General features: G+C 60.9%; 6 protein-coding genes across 6 annotated transcripts; 1 reads left to right on the top strand and 5 right to left on the bottom strand.

The window, feature by feature from the left end:
• Positions 1 to 1073: 1073 nt before the first annotated feature.
• On the bottom strand, positions 1074 to 2252 carry PLICBS_001705 (uncharacterized protein; the record flags this gene model as incomplete). Its single annotated transcript, XM_018317204.2, has 1 exon — positions 1074 to 2252. The coding sequence occupies one exon, from the start codon at positions 2250 to 2252 to the stop codon at positions 1074 to 1076; it is 1179 nt and encodes a 392-aa protein (XP_018182729.2).
• A 4141-nt stretch (positions 2253 to 6393) lies between these two features.
• PLICBS_001704 (uncharacterized protein) lies at positions 6394 to 7329 on the top strand (the record flags this gene model as incomplete). The annotated part of the gene is made up of 1 exon (XM_018317206.2): positions 6394 to 7329. The coding sequence occupies one exon, from the start codon at positions 6394 to 6396 to the stop codon at positions 7327 to 7329; it is 936 nt and encodes a 311-aa protein (XP_018182731.2).
• A 296-nt stretch (positions 7330 to 7625) lies between these two features.
• Positions 7626 to 9510, bottom strand: PLICBS_001703 (uncharacterized protein; the record flags this gene model as incomplete). The annotated part of the gene is made up of 3 exons (XM_018317207.2): positions 7626 to 7885; positions 7937 to 9269; positions 9325 to 9510. The coding sequence occupies 3 exons, from the start codon at positions 9508 to 9510 to the stop codon at positions 7626 to 7628; spliced, it is 1779 nt and encodes a 592-aa protein (XP_018182732.2).
• Positions 9511 to 11902: 2392 nt separating this feature from the next.
• Positions 11903 to 13475, bottom strand: PLICBS_001702 (uncharacterized protein; the record flags this gene model as incomplete). Its single annotated transcript, XM_018317209.1, has 3 exons — positions 11903 to 12865; positions 12954 to 13161; positions 13225 to 13475. 3 exons carry the CDS (start codon positions 13473 to 13475, stop codon positions 11903 to 11905), a joined length of 1422 nt encoding a protein of 473 aa, XP_018182734.1.
• A 3021-nt stretch (positions 13476 to 16496) lies between these two features.
• On the bottom strand, positions 16497 to 17744 carry PLICBS_001701 (uncharacterized protein; the record flags this gene model as incomplete). The annotated part of the gene is made up of 4 exons (XM_065599891.1): positions 16497 to 16525; positions 16579 to 16751; positions 16835 to 17522; positions 17579 to 17744. 4 exons carry the CDS (start codon positions 17742 to 17744, stop codon positions 16497 to 16499), a joined length of 1056 nt encoding a protein of 351 aa, XP_065455963.1.
• A 1843-nt stretch (positions 17745 to 19587) lies between these two features.
• Positions 19588 to 21880, bottom strand: PLICBS_001700 (catalase A; the record flags this gene model as incomplete). The annotated part of the gene is made up of 2 exons (XM_018317211.2): positions 19588 to 21582; positions 21674 to 21880. The coding sequence occupies 2 exons, from the start codon at positions 21878 to 21880 to the stop codon at positions 19588 to 19590; spliced, it is 2202 nt and encodes a 733-aa protein (XP_018182736.2).
• Positions 21881 to 22151: the final 271 nt, after the last annotated feature.

The raw sequence follows: 22151 nt of genomic DNA, 5'->3' as shown, positions 1-22151 counted from the left end.
TGCCAGACCGCACCCGCGTCCACGCACACGTAGGATAAGTACAGTTCACCCAGCTTCCCCTTCGTATACCAAGCACGCACCGACGCAAGTGGTGTGTGTATTTTTCGGTGAAGCCACTGGCTCTGGTAGGCGCCCAACATCTTCCCTCCCCCCCTTCCGTCCCGCGTCCGTTCCCCTCCCCCTCCCCATCCGCCTCCAGCCTATTTATGTCTACGAAGTGCAAAGTGGGAGGGGTGCGCGGGCACGAAAAAAAAAGGGGGGGGGGGGAGGGGGGTTGGGGTTGGGGTGCACGGCATAGGGGTACGTGACGGCCAGGTGGGTGGGAGGAGGACTGCGCCCAAGCAGTGCTTCAATGACAACGTCGATGGTGATGACATGACAACGCTGACGATGATGCCGAGGATGAGGAAGGGGATGAAGAAAAAGGGGGGTCGCACGAGAGAGGGGTCATGCATCTGCCCCGCGGGAGCGCGTTCTACGTTCTACGTACATCGTACACGCAGCGGTAGCGCCAACGCCAGTGCCAACGGCAACGCGATGTCGTGCTCGAGCGTGGTGACGGGCGTGTCCATGACGATATCCATGTACTACCATCGCAGGCCGAGGCATACACCTATACGTGACGAGCCCTAACCATAGAGGATGCACTACCCAACAACATTTGCGACTGTAGTGCATCCCTCATGTAGTCATCTCCCCCATCAAGCAGCATCACATAGTCACACACACAGAGACACATATAAAGCTCAGTAAAACAACTCACTTAAACGTGTTGGCAAAACCGCTGCTACTCCATACGCTGCTCCAACCGGGGGTATCGAAAAATCCGTGTGCCCGTCTCTTCGTCCGTCGCGTCCAGGCGGCCCTTATGCAAACTGTCCGTTTCCCATGCAATGCCATGCCATGCCATGCCTGCACCTCCATGCCTGTGTGAATGTACTGTCCTACGCTCTATCCTATATAAGTATATAAATGCAAGAAGAGTAATGATCGGCGAGCCAACGTGGCTCCCCTTGTCGGCATAATAAAAAGCATAACCTCGTGTAATGGCCGTTCACCATAACATGGACCGATCAACCCCCCGCGGGCGTTATCTCGCGCGGGCGCCTGCCGAGCCGCAACGTCGGCACGTCGGTCCCGCGGAGCATCTGTTGCGCGCGCCCGTCCCGCAGGGCCTCCCAGTGCTGCCGCAGGGGCCGCTCCCCGACGACGAGCTCGAAGCCGGCGAGGAAGCAAAACGAAATCTCCAGACGCGCTAGCTCCGCCTCGCTGACGCCGCCGACCTTGGCCATCTTGTTGTGGGGGTACGACATGTCCTCGAGGGCTTTCATGGCGACGCGCAGGCCGGCGAGGACCAGACGGTGGGCGTTGCGGCGCGTAACCGGGATGGCGCGCTCCTCGACGGCCAGGCGGTGGATGTAGAGCGACGTGGCCAGGTAGACGGCGGTGCTCATGGGGCAGAACTGGTGGAGCCGCATCAGGTACTGGTTGATGGTGATGGGAGGCTCCTTTTTGCTGTAGAACTTGCGTGTTATGGCGCCGTGCTGCAGGTTGAGGGGCTGCGAGTCGGCGCCGACGATGATGTACGGCTGCGGCGACGAGGACGAGGGCGAAGTCGAACGCTGGCGGAGGTGCACGCCGTCAATCTCCTGCGAGGACCCCGAGGGCGTCGTCGGCGTCTGGTGCTGCGCCTGGACGCGGAGCTGGGCAGACATGCTGGCGCTGTACGCCTGAAGCTTGTTCAGCCCGTGGCCTTGACCTTCAGCATTCTTCTCCGGCGCGTCTCCGCAGGCCACGCCTTTGGCGACGGCATCTCTGGCGGCGGCAGCGGCCTGCTGCTGGTGCTGCTCACGCAGACGCGCGAGGTTCTTCTCCGAGTGGGAGCGCACAATCTTGTCCTTTTCCGCCTGCATGTCGCTCATCTGGGGGTTCGTGGGCGTCTTGGGGGGCGGCGTCGGCGGGATGTCGCCCGTCATGCGGACAAGCAGCTCGACGCTAGTGCTCAGCAGCTTGAGGGCATCAAGGGCGGATAGCTTGAAGAGGTCGTGCTCGTCGGGCGTGGAGGGGTCGGCATCGTCGAAGACGCGCGGGTCCGACGAGGGGACGGGCGGCGGCGGGGGAGTGCGCTCGGCTGACGATGGTGCTGATGACGATGGTGCTGATTGCTGCGACTGTTGTTGGTGTTGCTGCTCGGCAGGCTGTTGCGACGGCGTCCGTTGGGCCGGCTCGGGCTCGTGCGGCGGGCTAGCCATGGCGGCCGGGTGGGCAGGCGGGTCAGGATATGCTCTCGTCGATGCGCCTGGGTGCTTTCAGGACGACAAGACGCAGTGGATGGCCCGATTCGCGCCCATTCATGATATCGCGGGTTTGCTCGCGGCTGTCCGGTGCGTCTCCCGGCTGAGGAGGATCGCGTGCTGCGTATGGGGTGGTGTCGTGAGACTGAGGCCCGTCACAAGAGGCGGCGAGGTGTCGGCAAGGCGTCGCGGGGCCGAGGGGAGAATTTTCGGAAGAAAGCCGCGAGCCGGTCTTCGTGTCGCTCGGTCTCTCGCTCTCGGTCTGTCGTGCGCACGCGCCTCAAAGTGGGATCGTCCGAGGGGACCCTGTTATTTAAGTTGGTGTGCCTGCCTTTTTTTTTTCGAGGGTTCAGGCGGCGAAGGGTAGGGACGCAAGCACCACAGGGCCGAGGGGAGAGAGAAAAAAAATAAATGCCGAGACACTGACTCGACGCGGCTCGACTCGACGGCGGGCAAGGGCGTCTCCACGATGCGGCGCCGGATTGGGTTTCGCGCTGCCGGCGGGCGGGCGGGACGCAGCAGGGCCGGCGGAGGAATGCAGCGAGGTGGTTCGATGCGACGATAGCCTGCTTGTTGTTGTTGTTAATGCTGTTGTTGCCGCCGACGAGGGGGATGTGGACGGATAATGGCCACGGTAGAGGATGACTGGACGATGCGAGGTCGCCGTCAGACGGCCACGTACTTGTGTTGTTGTAGAAAACGGTGAGGTAACGGTATTTGTACCTTCAGATGCCACGACAGTAGGTAGTGGCCTTGTGCACTGCCCGCAGCCGCCCGCGGCGTTTCATGACCCCCCCGGGCGGCACCTGCAGCACCTGCAGCACCTGCAATAATAGCACCCGTGGACCCAGCGCCAGGCTAGCCGGGCCACCAGGCGCGTTTCTTCGCGGGGCTCCCTGCCTACCGGGGCCGGAGCTGCAACAGCGCAGGGCAAGTGCTAGAGGCAATAGGCGCTGGCACGATCGAGACCGCCTGCACGCAGGTACGGACCCCTCAAAACAGATGCCCATGTGACGGCCCCCCCAAGGTGGCAACATTGGAACCACGCGGCTATGCGCAGACTAGTAGCGGCTCGCCCAGGCCCCGACGATGCACATCAATTGATTGATGCATCTCTCCCGTCCCTCCGCTGTCCGCAAGATAATGCGGCACGAATCGGTGCTCGACGCATCTCGTCCGCCCAATGGGGAGCGCAGAGTTGAGCCCGGCCATGCCGCGGCGATGGCGTTATATGCCGGCCGGGCCAAGGTGGTTATCATGTCAGTGCTGCCTGCTGCCGCCATGCACGGCATCGAGATACGTAGATACCCCAAGCCAAGATATCTTTCTTACCTTGCCCTCCCAGCCGGTCCAGTGCTGCAACGACCGATCGAGACTGCGGATCCCCAGGTCACTGGCGGCGAAGACGGCCCTTCCAGCCCGGCCACCACCACTCCACCACTCCGCTGACCATCGAGGCTCGCATGCGCGCTGTGGAGCTGCCGGACAGCAGTCCAGGACCCGCGCCGCGCGTCTCGGCCTTGGTGGTGACGGTCCACGGATATGCGGACCGATACATGCTTCGTAGTAGTTCGTATACTCCCACGAGTGGCCCAACGACACTGCCTTCTCGTATATCCCCCACATTGCCGAGAGCCAGAGTCATTGGGTCTGGATTCCAGAGTCGACACACCAGACCACTCATGTGCTTCGCGAACCACTGCAGACACGGCTGCCCGCCTTCCGTAAACGGCCCTGATCCTGCCCTCATCTCCGGCTCGGGCCCTCTTCGGCGTCGGACTGTGCTAATAGCTCTTCCCTGTGCCTGGGTCAATGGGTTTGGGCGAAGCGAGCTTATTTCGGGCACCTTACCCAGCAGGTAATAACTGGGCAGGGACCTCGCTTGGAGGCTCCTGGCAGGGGAGCGCTTGGTGGTTCGACACCGCGGCGCTCGGCATCGCGCCGGCGGCATTGCCATATGGCGTTACAGTGACCAGCGATCGATTCATCAAGCCGGCAGATTTCCACGACTCAACTGGCATCGCGCTGCTAAAGATTCCTTGAATGATGGAGCAGAGGGCTCCCTACGTCCCCCAACCGGTCGAAAGGTAACTAAATGTCTGGAGGAATCAATTGAACGATGCTGGGTCCCACAGCCTTCGATCTGCGACAAGATATCACTAGCTGCGGGCATGCGAAGCGCATGGCAGTAAGAAGAACTGGCCGGCGAAAAACCGGACCATCCTATCCTCGCAGCCTTTCGCTCTTGCCTCGCTGGTCTTATGCCAGTGCCATTGCCTGTCCCCTGGCCGACTTGCAGCCATCCACTTCCTGGCCCATCTCCTTGTCGATGGCCGTAGCATTGCCCCCCCCCCCCCCCCCCCCCCCCCCCGAACCTGGCTAGTCTGTCGATTCTCACGCTCCCTGCAAGCTCAGGCACGTGCATACCATCTTCCCAAACGGATCGCACGTCTCCTCTGCGTGATTGAACCTGCCACCACAAGTCCCCCGCCCCAAAATTGCAACAGACAAAATTACACCTCGTCTCTCTCATCCCAAAGATTCCAACCGGTGAATGAGAACCTGTCAAGGCTCGAAACCGTGAAAGTCGCCATGGCCGATTGAAACAATGTCGCCGTCGAAATTAACCCAGACATATCGCGGATCCTCTCCATCGACAAACGCCCGCTCATAGAGCCCCAGGTTGCGCGCCTCGTGGCAGGCGTGCAGCACGGCAGGCGCCGGCGTCGGCGAGAGCACGTGCAGTATCACGCCGGAACGACCATTCTTCCCTGTGCCTCTCAAGTATCCGACTTGAACGAAACGCGGCGTGACTGCCTCCTCCCAGATTCGAGTGCGTAGCTCAAACGGGAGCCGGCCGAATGCATGGAAGGTGGCCATTCGACGTCAGAGATGATGAGACTTCCGGTAGGTAGGTAGTGCGCGGCTGCTCGCGCTGGGGCCAGTGAGACGAGAGCCAATTTCCTAGGAGGAGTACCGGTCGATGAAGCATTACGAACCGGCGATGGTTGACTGGCTCCGGTTAGAGCAGGGTCTGCTGGCAAACTGATGAAGCATCTTTTAAGCAGGTTCGACTCAATGGCCCACTTTCAGCTGAGCCGCTGTCAGCTACACGGAGGCAACTACTTCTCCTGTGTCACTTCACAGAGGCGCCTCATCGCATGATACATCGGCCATTACGAGCGCCTCGTTATGTCACTCCGCCCCTCCCCACCACCTCTTAGTCCCATCGCTACAGATTGGATCCGAGTGCCCCTTCAGTCCACAGTAGCGGGCCATGCCGTGGCTCTGAGTAGATGTGGTTTCGCTGGCCTCAAACTGCATTTTTGGTTTATTTTATCTTTATCCTCGCATCGAGCTGTTTCTTGTCATCGCCCTCTTTCATATACCCGTCAGTATGAATAGGTTCTCGTTCGTGTCACCGACGGGCCGCAGCTATCGTTATACTCGTCCTCTGGCCCACGGTAAGAGCTGGGCTCAGCTTCGAGGGGCTCCATTGATGGCCAAGCATGATCTCGTGGAAGCGGTGTCTCACCGATGAGATTTCGGTGAGCGCTCGCTCAGCCTACATTGCACCAGCCGAGTCAGTGTTTTACCGTGCCTATTGGAACGGCACAGCATCTCATCAATTGCATCGTGCAGCGACAACAGCAGCGGGCTCACTAGTCAATGTTTTGACAATCAGCCATGTGAAGTGTAGCCAGCTGTGTGTGAGAGAGAGAGAGCAAGACCGATAAGCCCGCCCCTCAGCGTGCGTGTGAAGTGAGTGTGAGTGAGGGACGCCACAGTGAAGGACGGAGGTACGTACCTTCGTGGTCTCACAAGGTGTGGCCGTGTTCTATTCGGGACTGTCGAATATCCGCCCCGGCGGCGCGCCCCATCCCCATGCAGCCACTCCCCGCCCGCCGTTGCGTCTCCCCCTGACACGCTCTCCCGTCCTTGGTTTTTCTATCCTCACCTGCCCTCAACACCTCCGCCACCGGCGCCTCAGCACCCCGACAACCGCGGAGCTCATCACCACCACACACACACACACACACACCGGCCCCGGCACCACTTACACGCCCCGGCCAGCCAGCCCGGCCATCGCACGCCGGCCATGGACGCCCTCCTCCTCCATCTCGCGAGCAACCCGGAGCTCGCCACGCCCCTCCTCCAGATCGTCCAGCAGCACCAGGAGGCTCTCACCGCCGCCGCCGCCTCCCCCGAGTCGCAGCAGCAGCTCCAGTCTTCGGTCCAGCTCCTCCTCCAGCAGACGCAGCAGCCGCAACCAGAAGGCCATCTTCAGGCGCTGCAGACGCAGGCCTCCGCGCCCGGCCAAGAAGACGCTCCGGGCGAGCAGGACCCTTCCTCCTCCAACCCAGCGTCTCAAGATGCCGCCCAGCTTCAGCAGCAGCAGCAGCAGCAGCAGCAGGGTCTCGCAGCCTCGGCCGTCTCCTCCCAGCAGCAGATCCCCCTGCCCCCCGAGTCGGGCGAGTACCCCACCATCAACGCCCTCATGGCCGCCCTCAACGCCTTCTACGTGACGCGCGGCGCCGCCGTCGTCAAGAAGTCCGCCTCCAACTACCGCATCGTCAACGGCGTCCGCATGCCCACCTACTACTCGGTCAACTGTGACCGCGGCCCCCGCCGCGCCTCCTCCAGCAAGGGCCTTCGCCGCGCTTCCACCCTCAAGCTCGACTGCCCGTTCCGCATCGTCGCCGCCGCCACAAAGGCGAGCGACTTTCGCTGGAGCTACCGCGTCGTCGAGCCAAACCACAACCACGGCCCTAGCAGCGGGCCTGAGGCCCATGCAGCCCACAGGAAGAGGACCCCCGCGCAGAGGGAGCTCATGGCCAAGCTCGCCTCGTACGGCACCATCAAGGCCAGGGACGCCGCCGACATCGTCAAGGCCGCTGGCGGCCCCTCCTTCTTCAGGCAGAGGGACGTGTACAACGACCGCCAGAAGGCCAGGAAGGCGGCTGGCCTGCCGCCCCGCGAGAAGGGCGCCAAAGCTAAAGCCAAGGCCAACAACGACACCCTCCAGTCCACTTGAAATCGCTGTTGCTGATGTCACATCTGCATTCGCGGGTGCTCGACGTCTTTGCAACAACAACTCAGGAACCGAACCCTGTCAGAGTATGCAGTGCCATTTGGCATGGCTGCTATGGCGATATCTGTAGCCCCACGGCCAGTGGATATGGCCGCGTCGACTCCGTTCGGCCTCTTACAAACCCGTCAAAGAACTTGCTACTAGGCGCGCATGGACAGTAATGGCATTATGTTCTATCAAAGCGCGTTGCGCGTGGGCATGGTCATATCGACTCTAGCCGGCCTCGTCTACGACTCCACCTAGCACCCAGGAACCACCTTGCAGTCTACCACCGCCGTCTGCCCGGCTTGCACCTTGGCGATCGCCTCTTTCAGCACGCTATCAAGCTCCGACACATGGCCGACCCGGGCGGCGAAGATGTCTCCGTCAGCGGCGGCCTTGGCGATGCCCGAGTAGTCGGGGGTAGGGTCGAAAGAGATGTTGGCCTCCTCGTTGGTGGCCTTGGAGCCGAGTCCGTCGGGGTGGACAAGTAGCAGGGAGCGACGGGGGGCGTGCCAGCCTGGAATTGTCAGCTTTATAAGTCGGCTGGTACAGAGGTTGAAAGACTTACCCTTGTTGTTGAGGACAATGGTCAGGACGGGGATGTTGTAGCGCTTCGAGATCCAATAGACGCTGCCGGGGACGGTGAACAAGTACGTGCCGTCGCCAACGATTTGCACGACGAACTTGCCCTTGCCCTGGTTCTCCATGTCCGTCGCCAGCTTGATGCCCAGGGCACCGCCGCCGGACCAGCCGAGGCCGCCGCCGCCGCAGTTGATCCACGAGCCGGGCTTGGTGGGCTGAAGGTTGTCGTGCGCGAACACCGTGTTGGTCACAGCCTCGATGGCCCAGAGCGTATCATCCGGGCACAGATCCTTGAGCTTCTGCGACAGGTAGCCGGTGCCAAAGGATCCGTCCTCGAGCGGCTTGGCCCGCTCCGCAATGTCGGCCAGTTGCGCCTTGTACTCCTTTTCTCTCCGGGCGGCGCCCTCAGCAGCCGCCTCGTTCGCCTTGAGCTTGGTGGCCGCGTCGCCGGTCTGGAGAGCCGACTTGATCTGCTCGAGGGAGAGCAGGGCATCAGCGCGATACCTAGCGCCAGCCTCGATGTAGAAGAGGGGCATCTGCTGCTTGAGGGGATCGATGTCGATGTGGAAGATCTTGGCGTCCTCGTTGGGCTTGCAACGCGTGGGGATCCAGGGCACGTCGCAGTCGACGACGACGATGACGTCGGCCTTCTCGATAGTCTCGTCGACGCCGAAGCGGAGGCCGCGCCAGCCGGGGTGGTCGGCGGGGAAGCACATGTCGCTGCCGCCGCAGTCGACGACCTGGAGTCCGGGGACCAGGTTGGCGAGGTCGACGACGGCGCCGGGGAACTTGTGGTTTCGGCCACCGTATGCGGTCACGAGGAGCGGGCGCTTGGCGCCGGCCAGGGCGTCGGCAATCTTATTGACTGCAGGCTGGGGAAGGCCGCCGAGCTGGACGGGGTCCCAGTCCTCCTGCTTGAGAGAGTAGGGCTCGATGTCGGCCTCCATGACCTCGCGCGCTCCGCAGAGGTAGACGGGGCCCTGGGGGTCCGACTTGGCGAATTGCAGAGCGCGGTTGACCATTTGCTTGACGTTGGTCCCCGTCTTGATCTCGCCGGAGTAGCGGCAGTACTGCGACACAATCTGCTTCTGGTCGGGAACGTCCTGAATCCAGTGGATATACTCGGTGCGGCTGCCACGGAGCTCGCCATCCAGGGTGAAGGGAGAGAGGCCAGCAAAGACGAGGACGGGGGCACGGCCGGTAGAGGAGTTGTGAACGGCGGCGCCTAGGCCCTGGGTGCCGACGTCGACGTGGACGATGACACATTGAGGCTTACCCGTCAATCTCGCATAGCCGTCGGCCATGGACATGGCCACCATCTAGCCAAGTCAGCGTTCTCTTCGTGGTGTGACAGTGCGGAAAGGGAAGTAGTACCTCGTTGGGACAGGTGATAATGCGCGGAAACTTGCCCTTGGCCTCTCGCTGGCCCTTGACCATGGCCTCGATGATGCTGGGGTGGTCGGAGCCGAGGTTGACGAAGCAGTGGGTGATGCCGGCCTCCCAGATAGCCTCGAAGAAGGCGAAAGAAGCCGTGTACATGTTGTTGGGGTCCGCGGCCATGGCGGACGACGTGGAGGCGTTTCTGCTCGGCAAGATTGCCGAGGGAGTTCTCCGGCTGGTGGTCTGTGGCGTGAGAGGCGCCGAGGCTGAGGCAGGAACCGTGCGGCGTGAGGATGATATGCTCGGTGTTGAGCTGGAGGAACGGCTGCTGATGAGGGCTGCGGACACGGAGCCGAGGCCGAGGCCGGATGGCCTTGATGGTCTTGTAGGACGGCACCTCCAGAGGGCGGAGGGGGCCAATGCCGAGCGCTGGAGCGGCGCCATGTGTGAGGCTGTGAGGAGGTGTGCTGTTTGCAGATTATATTAGCAGGCGGAACGCGTGAGGCGGCGCCGTTGACAGCGAGAAATGAATGGGTATGAAGTGAGAGGGGAGTGCTCGGGTGAAGTGTGGTGCGAGGGGGCGGATGGTGTAACAGTTTAAGGTGTAAGTGGTGGTGCCGTCCGGTGCGGAGGCGTTGGAGAACCGGCAGTGGTGGAGACGGAGGGGGAGGAGGGCGCCGGTGGTGGGGCCCGTGGCAGTAGTACGTAAAGTTGGGGGAATCAAAGAGCAGGGAGGGCAGCCGTGACATGACATGACAAGACGTTGGGCGCAGGCGTGCATGGGTGAATGCCATCTGGTATGAGATCTGGTGTCGTGGTGGCGCTGAGACAAGACTTGCACTGGGCTATACATACCGACCAGCTGCTCTGTTGCACAGCAGGGTACGAGGATCCGACGAGCCGGAGAGGAGAGCTGCTAGCTGCACAGTGAGCGAGCTGCTGGGATGGGTTGAGCCAACAGCGCCTGTGGTCGAGGTTGGCGATCGAATCCGGCAGTCTGGGGAGAATTGCGGTGCCGTGATTGGCTGAAGGGAAGTGTGTGAGAAAGTTCAGCTGCGCGCGGGATGTGTGATGGGGGTAAAGAAGAGAAGGACCAGCGGCGTGCAAGTCGAGGTGGTGGTTGATGAATGGTATCGCGCAATGGAGGAGATGCAACTATAAAGAACGACAGAGGCGGGCGACGAATGGATGATATGGAATATGTAGATATCGCGTGGTCGTTCCTGCCCATGGAGACGATGCTTTGCGGTGCTTCTCCGTTTAGCTGCCGGATCGGGCCATTGGGGGAGCGCAGGTCTCGTGACGGGCGCTGTGGCCATGCCTGATTGAGGCGTCGCGGGGAGAGCTGTAGGTACCCTCGGCAGCTGGGCCGCACGCTGCAGCGCCCACAATGAGGTGTGCTAGAGGAGGGTACTTACAGCGAGGGGGTGCCTGCTGTTTGGGCCGTGGGTTGCCGCTGGCGGGGCGCAGGCCGTCGAGCCGAACGCTTCAACGCCCGGGGCCCCACCGATGGCACTCAGCCTGCAGCTCACCTGCCTTGGGATGCGCTTCGGTATAAAAGACGGCCGTCATTGCGACGCACTGGCTATTCACAAGAAACAAAATAACATTCGCAAACATCAACCCCTCACACGGCTCCCAAAATCTTATGCAACAGCGTCCGTCCCGCGCCCAGTACCGGCCACAATGGCCCCTCCCGCGCCATTGCCCCCCGGCGACCGGCCCCCTGCTGTACCGCACCGCACAGCGCTCCAGTCCAGTGCCAACCGAACGCCCGCCCCGCCTCCCGCCCCGCCGCTCCGACGCCGGAACCCACCCCACCGAGCAACCATCCGCGCCGGGAGCTCTCGTCGGATTACCCCAATCGGTACAAAAGCAGGCGCGCTGCGCATATCATTGATCAATGATTACAAGCAAATCCACGCTGCGTTGCGCAAGACTCCCTGGCCCCTTCATGAGTCGAGAGTAGAAATCTGCGCTCAGGCCTGTTGGTCATTTTGCACTTTGACACATCCCCAGACGGGTTTAACCGTCCTCTTTTCTGAGTGCGTTGGTTCTACCAGTGGAGTCCCAACCTGGCAAGTATACCGAGTGCCATGCTCAAGGACGTCCGCCTGGCGTCAACCCCATCCATCCACGGTGGATGAGACACGCCTCACCTGACAATACCACACAGCTCAAGCGTCGACTCTCACAGCTCGCAACATGAGCCTCAGCCTTGAACACCGGCTGGAAATCTCCACTCCTGCATCTCCTGAAGATTGCCGTGGTTGTCGACTCCTCACAAGCCAACGGCAGACGAGATGTCTCATCGAGACACGACGCGTATCAAAGAGATATTAAATGTACGTGTCTACCTACCACCCAACTCTCATGTACAGCTTCGTCTCCAATCCAGCACACTCCATCGACTTCCCCCCTGCCCATCAGCTTGAACAACTCGGACATTCCTCCGTCCATTACCCGCATCAGCTCCCGGCACCTCTCCACGCAAAAGACATCAAGCCGGCACCTCTTTGACGCATGAGACATCAAGCCCTCTTTCAGTGCCATTACTCACCCTTCCACGCCTCTACTCGGCCGGGTCCACGCTCTGCGGGTTGTGAAACACGTCCTTCGGATCCCACGCCTTCTTCACCTCGCGCAGCCGCGGCAGCTGAGCGCCCCAGTAAAACTCCTGCGCCGCCTCGCGCGACAGCGTCCTGTCAATGTACCCCGCGTACGTCGAGTTGGCGGCCGGCGCGCCCATGCGCACGCGGTCGTGCACGCCGTCGGCAAAGTCGCGCGTCGCCTTGGTCAGCGTCGGTATCCCGATGACATACGACTGGTACATGATGAGCTTGTCGCGGTGCGGGTACGCCGTGGCGCCCGCGGGCGTGTCGGCCATGGCGCCGCCCTCCGAGTTGAAGATGACGAACCACAGCAGCGTGCCCGCGTCCGCGTCGCCCATGTACCGGAACAGCCCGTCGATGCTCGTCCGGTCCAGCATATCCTCCTCGCGCAGCGCCAGCGACTTGCCGTAAAAGGACGTCGGTATGTCCCCCAGCGTCAGCCCGACCACCTCGGCGATGTGCGCCAGGCTGCCCAGCCAGTCCAGCAGCTTGAGGTCCAGCGTGCCGCCCGACGGCAGCCGCGCCGCGATGCCCGTCGCCTCGTACTCGGCCTTGGTCCCGTAAAAGGTGCCCGTGATGAGCGCCCCGAGCGGCTCCGCGATGAAGAGCGTCGAGAACCGCCGGTCCAGCTTCGGGTCGCCTGCCAGCGCCTGCCACGCCGCGTACACGGGCGCCATCTGCGCCTGCGACCCGAGAGAGATCTTGTACGTGTATTGCACCACCGAGCCCGGCGCCGGGTGCGTCTTGACCGTGAACTTGGTGATGACGCCAAACGACGCGCCCGCGCCTCGCAGCGCCCAGAAGAGGTCCGAGTTTTCGCTCTCGCTCGCGTTCTTGATCGATCCGTCGGCCGTCACGACCTGCACCGAGAGGACGTGGTCGAGCGCGCTGCCCCACATGCGCGACATGGGACCGAGACCGCCCTGGGAAGAAGAAGTCGTCAGTATATACTAGTTCATATCGTTGCGCGGGAGGCGTTGCGGGTGTGCGGCGTGGACACAGCTGGCTTACAATCGTGGCGTGGCCGCCGATGCCCACCCCGGGACAGGTGCCGTGCGCAATGGCCCGGTTACCATTCGCTTGTAGCTTCTTGTCGAGATCGCCGAGGCGGTAGCCCGCGCCAAACGTCGCCTGCCACGACGTCTTGTCCATGTGAAAGTCCTGGAGGTTCGCCAGGTCAATCATGAGCTCGCCGTCCTGTCCGCCGAGGCCAAAGTTTCTATCCCGTGTAAGCCGCGCGCCATCCTGTAAGAACCGCGCCCAAGGAACTCAAGGAACTCACGCATAAGAGTGCCCTCCCGACTTGGCCTGCACATGAACATTGCTCGCCACGGCGCACTTGATCGCGCCAGCCACGTCCTCCGTCGAGCTAGGCTTGAAGACGGCAATGGGCGTCACCGGCACGTCGAGGTTGTACGGCTTGACCCAGGCGGCCTGGTACAGCGCGTCCGAGGGGAAAGCGACGCAGCCGAGCCGGCCATTGCAGACCGTGTTGAGGCACTGCTGCAGGGGAGTGCTCTGCCCGTTGCCCATTTTCGATGGGACGGAGTCGTCGGTCGCGGAAAGGGAGAGGAGGGGAGAAGGGGTCCAAGACGGTGACGCGCCGGTGCTTGTAGTGTCCGTCGGTTGCGTTCCAGGGGCGCGCGCGCGCGTGTCTTTGAAGGTTTCGGCGGCGGCGCAACGGCGTGTAAAAGGGGGACACGCCGACCAGGGCGGAGGTTGGATGACTCTGGCTACTTTTGTAGGAAAAGAGTCAATGATTCACGGGGGGACAGGTGCGACGTAATGAGCACAGACGGCTCCTACTCGTGGCCCTCGTCCTCCTTCTTAAGGTAGCAGTCATCCTCGGCAGCCCTGTATTACAAAATAATCTGGATTCTAGGCGGCTCCGAGCCTGCCGACGGGAATTATGACAAAGGGGGGCGGGCCTGCCATGTTGCCAGTGACATGTCGTGTCTGCAGCAAGGCCACGCATCAAGGGTCTGGTTCGGCCGTACCGCCCATAAGGGAAAGTGAAACGGGCGGGCCGCATGCGCGCGAGCGTCCTTGCCGCCTGCTCAGTGGCCAGAGGGATCTGGCGCAGGCGCAAGTCGGAGGGTTGGCCTGGTGCGCGTGTTGGCTCGCTTTGGCACGCAGGGGCCAGGCGGAAACGCTGGGCTGTCCGGCCCAGGGGTCCATCTTGTCTGCGAGGGAGGGAGCAAGATGTCGATGCGGATGAGGGGACTTGGTAGGGCGGGCCAGTCGGCCAACGATCCGCCTCTGCGACGGGACCATCTCATTCGGTTTGTGAGCGGCGTGAAATCCGCGTTGCATCGCCCCGGGCAGTCCGCTGCCCTGTTTCCTTTCCTTGTTCACCGCCGTCCGCGACGGAACATCCCGAGCTGCCTCACTGTCCGTCCGTACTTCGTTGGCACTGGCATGCCCGTCGCACACGATTTTTCTGGAGACCGGATCAGATCTCCTCGATGCGCTCCCGTTCATTGTGGACAGCCACATGCTTCGAGTCCACTCGGGCTCGGCGCGCGACCGCGCGGGGGAGATTAGCTTCAGGGGCCGTGCAGGATGACAAGCCAGCCGCGAGATCTGATTCTGGGGAATTGGGGCCACCAAGGGCAAGCCACTAAACGCTAAGTAAACGCCCAGTCGCGCCCAGGCCGGCGACGGCGTGGAGAACCGCTTTGACGAGGCCGCGCTGGATTCGCCGCACGGGGCGACCGATGGGATTGCTCCTTCTTAGCACTACATGACTCCATAGATTGTGCGTGGGTAGTGTCATCGTGGCATGTGGTACGAGTACGTGGCATATTGACGGTTCATGCGGCCGCCTCGTCGTAACGGCAGATGGACAGCAAAGTTGCGCCACAATACTACGGAGGACAATCCTTTGTTTTGCCCGGGTCCTGCCCTTACCCGACCGCGTTCGGCCGACGCTTAATAAAACAGGTAACACCCAGCACGGCGGATATCCGGGTTAGTTGGCGGTGAGATCGAGGATGGAGCCCCGCGGCCGTTCTTGTGCGACTCCAGCGGCGGCGCCTTCGAGGCTCTATGGAGGCGCTACTCACGGTCTCAGCGGTCTCAGGCAGTCGGAGTCGCTCACGTGGGACGCGCATGCATCAAGTCGCGTGCCGCCGGCAGTTCTCCCCTCTGTCCTTTGAACGGTCTGGATACGCTGAGTACCACAACGTCCAAGGCACACACGAGACAGTCTGTGGGGGATCACGCCGTGACGTCGTAACAAACACCAGCGGCAATCGCGCGATGCTACTGTACGGGTAGCAACCGCGCACAGGCCAAGAGCAAGCGCGTCGCGGGAAGCGACACTTTTACTTTGTACCCTCCTTGATTTGTGAGTACGTGTACCTTTGGGCCTCACTTGTGTGGTCGACTGGCCACTTACTAACTCACTCTTCACGTCCTGTAACACCCGGCCACAAACACGATCAGATCGACGGAACAATTCCTGCAGAATGTGCACCAATGGCAACTCGATAGCATATAATGAGTAGCCACGAGTACTAGGACCAGTCGAAGCGGCGAAGGCGCGGTAAGTGAATTGGCTTCAGGAAACATGGACACGGCGTGTAGGCTCCATGTGGGCGTCCGTGCTGTCGGCGCTTCGCATGTCGCGTGGCCAACGCCCGCACGGCGATCAGATCCACCCCAGATGATGGATCTCTCGGCGCCGAGATGCCTCAACGGGAGTCGCGACATGCCACGAAAGAGACTTTGGGTCAGTGGTAGCGGACGATGCTCCCGTTAACCAGTGGCACCAGTTGTTGTTTGCCTGCTAGATCCGACGATGACGAAGCACGACTGGACTGGTCTTTGGAAGTTTCGTTGCGCCCCCTACTGGACTTACATGTCAAGCGGGGATTAGAAGACATCTTGTGTAGTCGCAATAGGGAACGCAGCCCCCTGATGAAGCGCTCCGGACGATGGCCGATCCTGCTGCGAGTACTTCCATGTCGATTATGGTCGAGCCATGTAAGACACTGCTTGGGGCGGTAAAATTGGATCAAGCGCCGGCAAAGAAAGCAAGTTTCGGCGCCAACGCCCTTTTGCACCATTTTTGTTATACTGTATTATGCTATCACTTTAAGAAATGGGTATAAATAGTGTCGCCTGAAACGCGCTGTGTGGTCGGGCGTTCAAGTGGTAGCGGGCCTGGTCGTTCCATCTCGTTGATCAAAAGCACGGATGCCGTCTGAAGACCTCATTGAAGAGTTTTCCCAGCTTCAAGCCCGTACCTCTAACAGGCCATGCCATTGCGTAACCTTCTCCTGGACCTGCCGTGTGTTCGCCGGATTCTTTCCAAGTCCCTATGCATCCCTTTGTGGATCACACCATCCTCCTTTTGGTGTTTATGGCGCCCGATGCTGCCCAACGTGTTGCTACACGTGCTGCTATGTTCGTCTTGAGTCCGTCTCAGCCGACTTGACATCTTCAAATAAAGGACTGCGAGATTCAACCCTTGTCGCTGGTGGCAGCAGCGTCAACGTCGAGGTGTGATCGCTGCCTCCCGCAGAGGAGCCCGGTGGCTTCATTTCGTGACTACTGCTCGCCCCTTCGCCATACGCTGACTCCGCGCGCGTTCGTGTCCGTGATGTCGTCGATACCACGGTTCCGAGCATACGTGGGAACAGGCGAAGCAGCATGAGGCGCACGGCGGGAAGGCTGGTGCAGATGATGCCTGTGTTGATCTCGATCGTGGACCAGAGCACTAGCGCCCACTGGTCCCAGGTTGGGTTCGTCGTGTTGGCAAATGTGTTGAGGGACTTGAGTCGAAGAATCGAGATGAGCGTCACCCTATAGACTCGTTAGTCTATGGATCCGTACTGCTAGTCATTCGCAAGAGGGGTTTGTTAGATGGACTGGTGTCAATGACTTACAGCGCGCCGGTGAGAAACATGACTCCCGCCACGGCCTTCTTCTTCCACTCCAGTTGCAATTTGCGCAACTGAAAGAGAGGAATCGCCAGCAGCCAGACGTCAATGGCGACGCCCAGCACGGCATTGACCCAGCCCGAGGCATGCACGTTGATGCAGTGCCCCCGCGGATCAGCATCGAGGCTGAACCTCTTCCAGTAGAAGTCGGGCTGGATGCACTGGACCGCGTCTTTGATTACAAACGCCAGCCCGAAGACGACCTGGAACACGGCCGTCGCCCATAGTATCCGGCGCACACCGGCACCCGGGAAAATGGCCAAGTAAAAGAGAGACAGCGCTAGCTTCACCATGGCCATGAGAGCAATGTAAACAATCTCGCAGAGGTAAAAGTAGAACCCAAAGGTCACCATGCCTTCCGGGGCGAGGGTCCAGATGTCTCTCCCCAGGCCGTTGGCCGTCAGCCCTAGTGAGAGGAGCAGCACGCTGGCCAGACCGAGGGCGAGCGTCGCGAGAATGACCCAGTCGTCGGGGGTAAATTTGCGGGCGGAGCTGATGAATCGCTTGAAGATAAGCCGCGCGACGGCTATGATGCCGGTGAATATGCCGAGGCCGGTGTTGATGTAGTTGAACGTGCCGACGCGGGTGCGGGTTGTCGACGCGCCACAGGCGACTTCGATCAGTCTCCGGGCCGCTGGCGCTGCTTCAGCAAGATATTGCGATGATTCAGGAGTGTTCAGGGTCACGTACATATAGCTTCGGCAAAGGTACAAGCGGCCATGGAACAGTCCATGACCTTCTTGCTCGAGATCCTATCGCATACGCAGGCTTCATCGGCGAGACCACACGCCGCGGAGAGGCAGTCAAGCTGGGCAACTTCAGTATGTCTCTTCGAAGCGTCGTCGTGCCAGGACATCCTACCGAGCACGCTGGAACATCTCTAGTAATGTTCGTCGCCGCTGAGTCGCGTGCCGCCACATGTGACGATTCTGTCGAGGAACTGCTGCCGGCAACGCACAGCACCGGCGCCGCCACAAAAACGAGCGCCGAGGTCAGCATCACAACGGCATCACCGGGCACGATGCATTCTTGGTGTATTCGGACACGAAAATGTCGAAACCAGCGACACTGACAGGAGAGCGAGGGGCGACGCAAGAGTGTATATCGACTGGGATGCAAAGCAGAATCTTCCGCATCCCTTGCCTGTCGGACTCTCGCAGCCGAGGCAGGGCGCAGCCGCTCACTGTTATGTGTCTGCCCGACGGCTTGGACGCGTCTGCCGGCCGGGGTCGCTCAACCCTGGGCTCATCAGCCTGTGAGAGATCTGTCGACTAGGCCGCCGCCGCCAGGGAACATGGTTGCAAATGCCGCTCGCTCGACATGCCCTCACGCGGTTTGACCCGCCCCCCTCGCACAGGCCGCCGCGGAACCAGGAAAGCATCTGCTCTACAGCAGCAGCAACAGCGGGCTGACATGTTGAGCGAGCCCTGTGGGGACAAGACGTTCGTTGAGTGTGCTTGCTACTTTGAGACGAGGTTGCGAAGTGGCGTCGACGGATCAGCGGATGGCGGCAGCCCCAACCCCGGACCCCGGGTGGCTAAGCCATGCTAAACTAGGGGTGTTGCCTCCTCTGGCGCGATCCGGCGGCCCGTGGGAAGGGCATCAGCGGGAGGCCTGGGGCGCCTTTGGCAGGGGGTCTGCACTTGTACGTAAAGACGTCGGCATTGCCAGTGCTGTTCTTCGCCGGTATGTGCCCTGCGTGTCGACATGGAGGCAATCGATCTGCCGTCAACATGAATCGCATAGCTCGGACTCCTCGTTGGTTCCAGAACCGAGCCAACTGAGAACTGAACGAGCGCGCATCGTCTGCTCAACGCTGTTATCACAGTCACACTGCCCATGGACGCTCGTGGATGGAAGTCTGGTAGGAGCCGGATCACCGCCTCGGGCATCGCGATTCGCGCATGGATGTTTTAGGGGCCAACAATGTCTCACACGCAGCGTCGCCGACCGTTGAAGCACGAGCACCGCTCCAGTCATGAAACGCCTGTTTGTGTGTTACGGTTCGGGCCGAACTGGTCCTGAGTAGTACGCACTACTATCGTCAGCTGTTGGGGCTCGGGCCTCTTGCTAGAGACGCGGGGTCCTGGCTCCTGCAATCTTCATCTCCACCCCATCCAAGGGCCATGATCCCATAAACCCGTGTTGCTGACCTGCAGATGGCGGCTGAATGCGGGGAGAAAGTGTCCGTGCGTGAAAGCACCTTGTCATTGAACGCTCGGGAACACGGAGGGCGGCAACATGACACCATTCCCAAACTCTACGAACCGTGAACCCATGCTTGCCTTCTCCGACGATCTGGTCGGCTTGACGGAGTGCAACCTTTCTGCATTCCATGCAGACTTGGCGTACAAGCTGTCACTCCGTTTAAAATCTGCCGGATGTCCCAAAAATCATCTCTGTAATGCGACGAAAGCATGTTGGCAGTCGACGAGGTGGTATGTTGGCGCGTTAACTCGACGCAAGGAAACAAAGGCGGCTGCTGGGCGGTTGACGGCAGTTGCTGCAGCTCACGGCATCTGCAAGCCACCAATCGCCCGCATCCAGCTATAGGCTGACTGTGCTGCTGGCCAGAGCATATAGTCTTCATCAGCCGATCTACAAACGAGCAACATCACACGTATGAACGGGTCGCAGGCACGCGTTGTATTGCTAGGTCACCCTCCCGCCAACTGCCGTCATCGGACAAGAATTATCCTTCAGTACGCCACCTGTGTGCTCAGCCCGTCCAACTCCCGCTGCCAGCACCGATGCTGTCCGACCGACGTAACAAACTTGTCCAGGAACCCCTTTGCATTCTTTGCTGCGCCAACCACCTCGCCCAGGCCCTCGGGCTTCGCGTCCTTGAGCGTCACGACGCCGTAGCTCTCGACGGCTTCGCCGCCGGATGAGATGGCCACGCCGGGCAGCTGGAATGCCTTGTCGAGCAGGGCCACAGCCTCGCCCGTTGCGGCCACGGTCTTGAGGTGCCCAAATGCCTCGCGCACCCAGTGGATGGCGCGGCCGCTCTTGAGTAGCGTCTCTGTGGACTTGCTTCCGCCTGGAATGAACAGGGCGTCGAACATGGTGCTGCGCTGTCCTTCGAGGTGGTGGTCGGGTGTCACGCCCTTGCTGGAGGACGAGTCCTCGCCGGCCGCGAAGATGGGCGACCGCCGGTTGCCGATGATGATGGGTGTCGCCTTGGCAGCCTCCAGGGCGCCCAGCATGGCCTTGAATGCAATGCTGTCGTAGCCGTCCGCGATAATAATCGCAATCCGTCGCGACGCGATTGTAGGCTTCTCAGGCAAGAAATCGGCTTGGCTGAGCCCCTTTGCCTTGCGTCCGTGATTCTGCTTGCCGGCCTTCTCAGGCTTCTTACCGCCAACCATCTCGGCAACCGACTGCGCAAGACCGAGATCAATGTCGGCGAGTCGCTCCGTCAGCCGCTCATACACAATCGCCTCGTCGCAGTGGTCGAGCTCAAACGACAAAGCCGCCATGAGATGGCTCTTCTCAACCTCATTCAGCGAGTTGAAGAAGAGTTGCGCCTGCGAAATATGGTCCTTGAACTTGGCGCTCCTCGCCCGCTCCTTAATGCCTGCCACCTTTTGCGGGAAGTCGACGTAGCCGCCCTCGGCCTCGGTGGCCGGCGGCTGGGCCTCGAACCGGTTCGGCCAGTAGTTGACCTTGCCCTTGGAGATGGTATGGCGCATGGCACCGTCGCGGTTGAAGTTCATGACGGGGCAGACGGGCTTGTTGATGGGCAGCTCCTGCCAGTTGATGCCGAGGCGGCTGAGCTGCGTGTCAAAGTAGGAAAAGTTGCGGCCCTGCAGCAGCGGGTCGTCGGAGAAGCCAATGCCCGGCACGACGTGGCTGGTGCAGAAGGCGATTTGCTCCGTCTGCGTAAAGTACTCGTCGACGTTGCGGTTGAGCTCCAGCTCGCCGATGTAGCGCACGGGGACGAGATCCTCGGGCCAGACCTTGGTGGCGTCGAGGATGTCAAAGTCGAAGTCGTGCTCCTTTGCCTCAGGGATCGTCTGGATGCCAAACTTCCACTTGGGAAACACGCCGTTGTCGATGGCCTCCATGAGATCCTTGCGGTGGAAGTCTGGATCCTGGCCCGCGATTTTGAGGGCCTCGTCCCAGACGAGCGAGTGGACGCCGAGTTCGGGCGTGAAGTGGAACTTGACAAAGTGCCGCTCGCCCTTTTCGTTGACGAGCGTGTAGGTGTTGACGCCGAAGCCCTGCATCATGCGGTACGAGCGCGGGATGGCGCGGTCCGACATGGTCCACATGTACATGTGCGTCGCCTCCGAGTGCCCGTACATAAAGTCCCAGAAGTTGTTGTGCGCCGACTGCGCCTGCGGCACCTCGTTGTGCGGCTCGGGCTTGCCGGCGTGGATCAGGTCAGGGAACTTGATGGCGTCTTGGATGAAGAAGACGGGGATGTTGTTGCCGACAATGTCCCAGTTGCCCTCTTCCGTGTACATCTTGACTGCGAAGCCGCGTACGTCACGCACCGTGTCGGCCGAACCGCGGCTGCCCAGAACTGTTGAGAAGCGCACGAAGAGCGGCGTCGAGCGAGACGTGTCGGTGAGGATGCCTGCGCTCGTCACGTCGGCGGCCGACTCGTGGAGGCGGAACGTGCCAAAGGCGCCAGCGCCACGTGCGTGAACGACTCGCTCTGGGATACGCTCATGGTCGAAATGATGAATCTAGAAATAGTCAGTATCTTGTTGAAGAAGCTGGCTGTGTTCTGCTCGCCAGCGCCCCCGGGTTGGTGATCCGGAAGTATTCAGGACTGACCTTTTCTCGGCCAAAATTATCCTCCAGAAGCATCGGCCCCGTCTTGTCCTTGCTGTTGACCTTGAGCCAGTCATCCGTGTTGGTCTGCTTCGTGCCAAAGTCGGACGTGATGCGCGTGTCCTTGGTCGGCTCGACGGTGACGTGCGCCAGATTTTCGGCCTTGGCGTCCTTGGAACGCATGACTGCAGATTTGACGTACTGGGCCATTGAGGAATGATTACCAGCAGAAAGATGCCCTATTCTAGGTATTCGCCCACACCGCGCAGCATCTTATATATCTCCCCGCCGTGAACCGGCGGCTCATCACGCTGACGTCAATGATATAGACGACCAGGCGGCCACGGCACGGTGAGCTACCAACTACCGGACGTTTGCCGGTTGAATGCGTGCCTTTACAACTCCAGTTCCGGGTAGCGTGTTCTTGACCGCAGCTTGTGTGTTCGATGCGTGCTGCGTGACCGATGGTTGATGTAATGGC

This window comes from Purpureocillium lilacinum (assembly GCF_023168085.1).
Source record: "Purpureocillium lilacinum CBS 284.36 DNA, scaffold_1, whole genome shotgun sequence".
Classification (NCBI taxonomy): domain Eukaryota; kingdom Fungi; phylum Ascomycota; class Sordariomycetes; order Hypocreales; family Ophiocordycipitaceae; genus Purpureocillium; species Purpureocillium lilacinum.
The sequence above is the reverse complement of the archived record's forward strand: the minus strand, read 5'-3'. Positions and strand labels throughout refer to the sequence as shown.